This window comes from Panulirus ornatus, chromosome 38 (genome assembly GCF_036320965.1).
Source record: "Panulirus ornatus isolate Po-2019 chromosome 38, ASM3632096v1, whole genome shotgun sequence".
NCBI lineage: Eukaryota > Metazoa > Arthropoda > Malacostraca > Decapoda > Palinuridae > Panulirus > Panulirus ornatus.
The window spans coordinates 8577220-8586687 of NC_092261.1; the positions used below are offsets into that span (position 1 = coordinate 8577220).

Consider the following 9468-nt stretch of genomic DNA (forward strand, 5'->3'; position numbering starts at 1 on the left):
CCCTTGCTCCCTATGCTTGACACATATCATTTTCGATGTTCTTTTCTCTCTCGTCCTCTGTTTATGTCCAAACCATTTTAGCATGCCATGGTCAGCTTTTTCAATTAGACTGTGCAAACTACCATTCCCTTCTTTTGCATTGCCATTTTTCACACAGTTGACTCATTTCATGTTGCATTGTATCCTCAGATATTTTGTTTCCAACATTTTGCTTACTTTCACCCTCTTCCATTCTTTTGCATTCAAGGCACAAGCTTCTCATCTATTCAGCATTTTCAGGACTACAGTACCTTAAAACATACATCTTTGTCCTAACACATTGTGACCTCTCCTTTTAAACATTCTTCATTGTATTGAGGATCAATTCTCCCTATTCCACCCTTTGACTGACTTTGGCCCCCATGGTTCTGTCTGCTACAATATCCACTCCTAGGTTCCTAAAGCACTCCTTTTCCTACAGGTCCTCCCCATTCAAACTTGCACTCACACCATCTGTCTCGCCCCTCTGCTACACCAAAACCAAAGCTAGAATGTGCTTCTCAAGTTGGGTCATCGCTCTTACAGAGGCATGAAGAACTTATTATGGAGATCATGAGGTGAACAAGAAAGGTGGTACCAAAATTAAGAGCCACATTACAGTGAGTTTAGAGGCTATAATTTACCCACGATGAACTAGAGAAGAGTAAGGGTGACACTTTATTACCCTTGATGACACCCTTAAAGTTTTAAAACCAGTTTGTCAACAATGATACGTTCTCAAGAAGGAAAGACTGCCACCAAAGGCCATTCGAGATGGCTAATTATTAGAAACGATGTGAAGTACTTCATCTTTTTATGAATAGTGAATGAATGAAGTAAACGATGAAATTGTGAATGCTGACGGTACCCAAAAGTTTACACTTGTGTGGTGTGACAGTAGAGAAAGTTAAAGATGGAGCCTAACTAATGTAGAACTCCCTTTACTGCTTTTATTGGTAATTACATAACTGAGATTAGATTTTTTTTTTTTTTTTTTAGTGTGATTAAAACACTACACGTATTAGTTATAGTATGATGCAAACAGATAAGAGGAATTATTTTCTGGAACATTTTGATTATGTATACTAACAAAATTTAATTTTGTTTTGTGCTGGTATGCTGTCAGACATTCTAGTAGGATCAAGGTCATCCACACCTACCACCCGCAAGTCCCCAGTATCTGATGCAGGAGTACAGGTTTCTCCGCCTCCTACTAGAGAGGAGAAAAAGAAAGCACCACCACAACAGCAGAGGCAGTCTCAGCAAGAAAGGTAGTAAATTGTGCTCTTTATGTACTATGTTTATGTTGTCGAAACCGATATAAATTGTCCCCAGTCATGCAGGTTGCATTTATTATATTGATATTAGAACCTTCAGTTAAATTTAGAATGGAGTAATGATAGTCTATTATGCCTTCAGACATACCTAGCTCTGCCTTTAAAGACAATTACATATCTTTCCTCATATTTCTTGGTGTGCCTAATATCTCATATCCACTCTTTAGTATTATCTGAAATACTCCACTTCTTCCAAATTCACTCCATTCAGACATCACTCAAAATAATCTACCCCTCTGCACTGCTAAGCCTGATAATGACCTCTCTTTTATTCACATTTATTCTCGACATTCACCTTTCACACACTACCAAACTCTGACATCAATTAATGCAGTTTCTCACTTGAATCTGCCACCAGTGCTGTCACAAACAAACAAGTTACATGCTTCCTAGGCTTCTTCACCCCCAACAGACTGCATAATAACCTTTTGCACCAAGATTTTTGCATTTACCTCCCTCACCAACCCCATTCATCAGCAATTGAACAGCCATGGTGACAAAGTACCCCTGCTGCTGACCCACCTTTTCTTTGAATCTCGCACTCTTTGCATTCTGTGAAAACTTCCTGCTGCATATAGTAGATTTCCGCTTGCTCTATATATCCATAAGACCTTCCGCAAGGTGTTGAGAATTAAATTTTTGAGGACAATATGTGGCATGAGGTGGTTTGAAGTCTTAAACAGGTAAGAGAAGTGTGGTAATAGAAAGTGTGGTTAAGAGAGTTGAATGCTGAAATTATTTGGACATATGAAGAGGTTGACAAAGATATATGCATTAGAAGTTAAGGGAACAGGGAGAAGGGATAGGCCATTTCTTGTTCAGTAAAGCTTCACTAGGTATCTTAACCCACCTCACACTGCGTTACCCTCAATCATCAAGTTTCTAACATATTTACCATATCCTTTGTATTTTGTCTTTGACTTCACTAAGGTGAAATATTTCGACAGTTTTCCTCTGTCACACCTTGAGTTTTGATTCTTTTCAGCCGACCACAACGGAATGGTAGCCAAGGTCAGAGCCGTCGTACTAATCAGCAGCAGTCACAGCAACAAATGGCACAGCAACAGGCTCAGCAGCAGAGTCAGCAGCAGCCACAGCAGAATCACAGCCAACAGCAACACTATAATAACCAGTACTATTATCAGCAACAATACCAGGGAAGAAGTGGTGCAAATCGTGGACGAGGAAGTAGAAGAACTTCAGGTCAACGTGGCAGAGGGCAGATTTTCAGTCAAGGCAGCCGGCATAGACAGTTCCAAGATCGGCAATTGTTTGAAAAGGAGTATGATTTTGAGCAAGCAAATGAAGAGTTTGAAGAGCTAAAAAATCAGCTTGCCAAAACAAAAATAACTGAGAATGGTGAAAAAAAAGATGATTCTGGACATGAGACAGCTGGAGGGGATGATGTGGAGGAGCATGCATCATTTTATGATAAGAATAAATCCTTCTTTGACAGTATTTCATGTGAGGCTATTGAACGTAGTAAAGGGTAAGTTTATGTTGTACGAGATTGCAGAATAATTATAAATTGAAATTGTATTTACTAGCTTCATCCTTACAGAATGTTCAGGATTATTGAGATATTCAGAATTCCTAATTGCATCTCATTATTGGAAGGTGCCTGTTGAAATGCTTTCTAGAAATTTGCATAAATTATAATTTTCAGGAAGAGCCAGCGTCCTGATTGGAGGCTTGAGCGCAAGATCAATGTGGAAACCTTTGGTGTGAGTTCAGCAAGGAGAGGATATTATCCTCGTGGCCGAGGAGGTTACTACCGTGGTGGCTATTACCGGAACTATAATTATAACCAAGGGTATTACAGGTAATCAGGGTAATTTCTGGATATTTTTTACCTATAGGTATGTGTGTTAGAAAATGCATCTTCCCTGATGGGTCTGATGAATTTTAAAATGTATAATAAGACCTTGTCAGTAGTAGGGTTGGTAAGCTTGAATGAGAAAGATTTCCTTATAAATATGGAAGCCCCTCTATATATATATCTTTTCATATTTTCTTTCTTGCATTAATGTTGTATCACTAGGAGCAATTGAAGAAAGCCACTTATTCATGTGCATTCTCTAGCTGTCATGTGCAGTGCACCAAAACGACAGCCCCTGATCTGCAACCAGGCCCAATAGACATAATCTTTTCATAGTTTTCCCCCATGCTTCACATGCTCTGGTTAAGTCCATTAACAGGATATCTACTCCTGTGTACCACATTGTTCCAGTTCACTCTATCCCATGAATACCATTCACCTTTTTGCATGCTCATGCTCCATTGACTTGAAATTTTCTTCACTCCCTCCTCTCATTTCCACTTGGGTCACCCTCTTCTCCTTTTCCCCTCACTACTGACAAGGAAATGCAGCCTTTTTTCACAAACAGCCTTTTTAGCCCTCTTGGATAACAACCTTTCCACATGTTCCTCAGTGCTACCTGAACTTTCGTCCCCTCACCCACTTTGTGACATTTTTTCTTTATTAAAACAACCAGAAACTTTCATTTTTATTTCCTTGCCAAGAAATGGTCTTCCAACTGCTGTTGCCCTTGCCAGACTCGCACTGAATCATTTCTCTTTTCACATGCCTTCACATGACCTTCACCCTGCTTACCCATGTACACCTGTGTATTCATCTTTTTTAAACCAGATATTCCCAGTGACTGTTTCTTTGTCAGCACATGCTGATTTATTTATATATTTATTATACTTTGTCGCTATCTCCTGCGTTAGCGAGGTAGTGCAAGGAAACAGACGGAAGAATGAAATAACCCACCCACATATGTATATACATACACGTCCACACATGCACATATACTTACCTATACATTTCACTGTATACATATATATACATACACAGATTTATACATATATACACATGTACACAATTCATACTTGCTGCCTTTATTCATTTCTGTCGCCACCCTGCCAACATGAAATGACAACCCCCTCCCCCCACACACGCACGAGGTAGCGCTAGGAAAAGACAACAAAGGCCACATTTGTTCACACTCGGTCTCTAGTTGTCACGTATAAATGCACCGAAACCACAGCTCTCTTTCCACATGCAGGACCCGCAAAACTTTCCATGGTTTACCCCAGGTGCTTCACATGTCCTAGTTCAATGCATTGACAGCACGTCGACCCTGGTATACTACAATGTTCCAATTCACTCTATTCCTTTCACGCCTTTCACCCTCCTGCATGTTCAGGCCCCAATTGCTCAAAATCTTTCTTCCATCCTTCCACCTCTAATTTGGTCTCCCACTTCTCCTCGTTCCCTTCACCTCTGACACATATATCCTCTTTGTCAATCTTTCCTCACTCATTCTCTCCATCTGACCAAACCATTTCAAGACACCCTCTTCTGCTCTCTCAACCACACTCTTTTTATTACCACACATCTCTCACCCTTTCATTACTTACTCAATCAAACCACTTCACACCACATATTGTCCTCAAACATTTCATTTCCAACACATCCACCCTCCTCCGCACAACCCCATTTATAGCCCACGCCTCGCAACCATATAACATTGTTGGAACCACTATTCCTTCAAGCATACCCATTTGTGCTTTCTGAGATAATGTTCTCGCCTTCCACACATTTTTCAATGCTCCCAGAACTTTCGCCCCCTCCCCATCCTGTGACTCACTTCCGCTATCATGGTTCCATCCGCTGCCAAATCCACTCCCATATATCTAAAACACTTCAATTCCTCCAGGTTTTCTCCATTCAAACTTACCTCTCAATTGACTTGTCCCTCAACCGTACTGAGTTGTTCCCCATTTTTATTTACATCAGACACCCCATTCCTCCTTATTACATATAATTGTCACATCACAGAGATAGGCTCATGGTTTTCCATTAGATATAAAGACATGATTGATAATGCTGTTATATTTTTTCTTGTTCGACTGCAGTTTATTCGGTATTGCTATTTCCCTAGATTGTGTGAATTCAGTCAGTCAGATGTTAGTGTAGAGATGATGATTTGCTTGATGAGAATATACATTTTCCTTTTGTAATTACAGACAATATAACTGCAAAGTATTTACAGGGCTGGCAGTAGTGTGTATCGTGGAGGCAGAGGTGGTGGGGGTGGTGGAGGTAGAAGTGGGATACCAAATGTAAATGGAATATCAAGAGGAGGAGCATCGGGAAACTCATATGCATCTGCAGTCAGAAACTCCACGCCAACAAAATAGTCCAGTGAATTGCAATGATACTGCACCATCATCACATTAGAATTAAGGAGGAATAGCAAGATGTTGACTGATGAAATATGCTTGGATCATTGTGCGTGGGTAATGGAAATAAATTGAAGCTTTAATCATTGCAAATGGACATCTTCCTTCTTGTGGTGTTTTGATACCGAGTGAATATTAATCGTGGAATTAAACTAGTTAAAAAATGGTGCAGGAACAAATTTATCTTAAGACAGTTCTAACTCGTTAGAAACTATTAAGTTGGGATATTTTGATTATACATGTGAAGGTAACCTACAGGAAGGCAATTCTTTCAAACATGGTGAATGCTGATTATATAAGTATCTGGCGACAGATAGTGTATATTGGAAAGAAAAGAATTATGTGATCCGTGATTGATAGTGATTTGACCTGTTTTTATATGGCAAGATGTGACTGGATAGAAGTGTTTTGGAATGAATATTGATACGGAGTCAGTTGGTATATTATTAGGAATGTGGAATGGAAAAGTTGGATATGGTTGTGCACAAGACAAGTTTATGACTGATGGATGTGTAGAACAGGTTTTTCTTTTCATGGTGATACCAGGCATTGGTGTGAAAACCAGCAGCATTTTGTAGTCTTTGGTAGATGCAAGGAACTACTTGGTTTAATTAGTAGCTGACAGACTACAAAATATAGAAGCCACTGTTATGCTATAAACAGTTGTATGCAGTTCCTTTTTTTCCTGGCAACTGGAATAAACTAGATTTATAAAAAATAAATGTACAAATAGGGCCCTCCTATTGTCAGGTGATAGCATGCAGTAGAAAACAATGGGGACTACAAATGGATAGATATATTAGATTGGTTGTTAATAAGGAGCTTAGGAAGAGGGTAAAATGTGACTTGCATGATCTAATGAGATGCAATACAGAAAGCTCCAACAGTATTTTTTTTTCTTTTTAGATTTTTTATGTAATTTAGTTTGATAGGCTGAACATTCACTTTGAGGGAAGATGTATGTTGGTTACCTTCCCCATGCATGTTGGGTAGGCTGCCAACCACTTGCATGAGATCAGTTTGGTTTATTCCAACATAAGTGTTTGAGAAATGAACTGAAAATCCTTCAATGTAGAACAATGCAGCTCTAACACATTGGAATTGTGGAGCAACAGGTTTGTCAGACTATAAGTCAGGATATCTTCCTCATTACTGCCCCTGCGTGTTATTATTGGCAGCATCAGACAGCATTGGCTCAGCTTTGCAGGGGCAGCCAATGGACACCAACATTGTCCACTGTAATTAGAAAATGTGGAGGTCATCATCCACACAAAAAATGTGCTGTTGAACATCTATTTTTACAATAAACAATAAAGCACATCATTTGTTTAACTTAATGGACACACAATTATTCCCGGACTAGTTTTTGTAAAAGTTCTTGCGTTAGGCAGGATCTTTCCTCTAACCCATAGCTGCAATACTTCAATAGCAGGGAAATGTAGATGACTTTGGAATGAGAAGTTCTTTGAAAAAGACCATACTCCTAATGATGATGATGCATCGAAGCCAAAAGTGATTTTCACTGACTATATAACCTTGAACATTTGGATTCGGATAATGCCTGTGCATATATTTTTTCTATCATACCTGATTGCCATTTCTGGAATTAGTGTGGTAGCATCATCAACAGACACAGAAAGGCTACACCCACTCACACCCTCAATTTATTTGTAATGAACCAAAACCACCCTTCCCTATCCTCACAGACCTTTTCATGGCTTCCCCTGATGCTTTGCATGCCTTGATTCAGTCCATTGACGGCAAATTGTCACTTGTATACCACATTGTTCAAATTCGCTTTGTCCTATACACGCCTTTTACATTCCTGCATGTTAAGGCCCTGATCCTTGAAAACCTTTTTCACCCCATCTTTCCATCTCCAGTTTGTTCTCTGTGTTTTCCTTGCTCATTCTACTTCTGACACACGCATATCCTTTTTGTCAACTTTGTTTCATACGTATTCGCCATTTCCTGCGTTCCTCTCCAGTTCTCTTCAAATTTTCAAACCATATCAGCACGCCCTCTTCAGCCCTCAACCACATTTATCACATCTTTTTTATCCTTTAATTACATACTTGATCAAACCACTTCTACCTACATACTGAGGTGGTTATTATATTAATAAGTACTCCAGGTCCAATTACTGTGGAAGAGTCCTGGTGTCTTCAAGGGAGACAAGTAAGGACTGGTATAAGTGGAGACTTTTGCTGTGACCACCCCTGCTATGGGAGTTCCCAGAGGGAATGTACATCAGAGTTAGATTGTGGTATCTCTTCACATATGCTTAATTTTCTAGCTCACTCACATTCACCACCCTCTTCCAATCCCATATCTTTACCTCTTTTCCTAAAGAACTTACAAATTGTCACCCTTGCCTCCACCAATTAGTGATCAAACAACCCGCCAGCCTTTCCTTTCAACATATCCACATCCAGAATTATATTTTGCTTACCTATCATTTAGTGCATTATCCCATAATGCCCACTCGCTCACAAATAGTTGTGCATGTCCCACTTTTTAAACTAGGTATTCCCTATTGATGGTAATTTTTCAGATCTTTGCTCCATAAACTTTTCACCATTTTCATTCACAACACTGGGTACCTTGTTACCCCCTCATCTACTACAATACTCTGTCATATCCATGTCACCCATCACTTGATCCCTTGCATAAGAATTGTTAACATTTAGCTCCTCCCATAAAACTCATCTTTCCTTCTTACTACTCTTGTATTCTGGTGCATAAACGCCAACAGTCGCCTGCTTCTCTTATTCCACTTTTAATTTTTACCTACACCTGTGTGGGTGTTGCTATACAACTCTTCCTCCATCAGAAGTGCTACCCATTAGCTTCTGCCCTCACACTAAATCTGACTTTGCTCCAAAGATATTCCTAAAGCATTCTCCCACCTTCCCTTTGAGTTTAGTTTTATTCAGACCTAGATCATTTGGTTCCTTAACCCATATATGCTGCCTGTCATCTGTTCTCTTCCTGGTTACATTTGTGCATGTAAAGAAACCCCTTCCAAAGCCTTTGAGGAGGATGAGTACTCTTTGCTTTGCTGCTCACCTTCTAGCTTTTAGATGAAATATATGAAGAAATATCATATAAGGGATGATATTTTCAATATAAAAGGCTACTTGGGACATGGCCAAGAAATGGACTGTGGTCTTTATGAAGTTTAGTTAGTATCCACCATACCTTGCTGGATGCTGACGTATTAGAATTCAAGGGATTGTGCTGAGGCTGTGTATTAACTTTTGGGCAATTGGAGACTGTGGATGACGTCAGTGACTTAAGGTTGAGGTAGTTGGCTCTACTCAAAATGCACTCCAATGATGAAATTGCTGCTGATGTAGACATTTATGGATAGCACCTTCACCCTAGACCCACTTGATTTGGATGAAGTTGATGAGGTACCAAAATAGGTTTGTGGTTGCTCCCATATTAATCATTTCATTAGCTATGTGATTTCGTGTTTGATGAGGTACAGAAAGAAAGGCTAAAGGGACAGACCAAGATTGGGGATTATTTTATGGTTCCAGAAGACTCCAAGAGGAGCAGCAGCAATATCGATAGCATGAGCATATTAGATTTGGGCAACAGAAATAATGACCCCACAAAGTCCCAAAATCACACCGTTAGAGGTTGCAGTAGCACTACCAGTCACTTTGGATGTCTCTTCAAACATTATGAAGGGGAATGACGTTGAGTGGTCCTTCAGTAGGGTACAGGTACAAAGCAGGCTGTTCTGTATCCCACAACAGTTTGCCTTCAGTGACATGCCAGTCAATCTCAACTTGTCAGCCACAGCTGGTGAGTGTTTCTTTACACATTCATTTTAGTAGTTTGGTATTATTTT

The 9468-nt window shown here is 39.7% G+C and overlaps 1 protein-coding gene across 4 annotated transcripts in view; it reads left to right on the forward strand.

Moving 5' to 3' along the window:
- tral (trailer hitch) overlaps window positions 1–6926 on the forward strand; it is a 29162-nt gene extending 22236 nt beyond the window's left edge. For 3 of the 4 annotated variants that reach the window (XM_071684602.1, XM_071684604.1, XM_071684605.1), the window contains 4 exons: window positions 1145–1289; window positions 2341–2844; window positions 3022–3177; window positions 5417–6926. In XM_071684602.1, the coding sequence (XP_071540703.1) occupies window positions 1145–1289; window positions 2341–2844; window positions 3022–3177; window positions 5417–5564 (953 nt within the window). In that variant the 3' untranslated portion in view covers window positions 5565–6926. Of the gene's footprint in view, window positions 1–1132; window positions 1290–2340; window positions 2845–3021; window positions 3178–5416 lie in introns of all 4 variants that reach the window. The other variant, XM_071684603.1, reaches the window with a different exon arrangement.
- Window positions 6927–9468: the final 2542 nt, after the last annotated feature.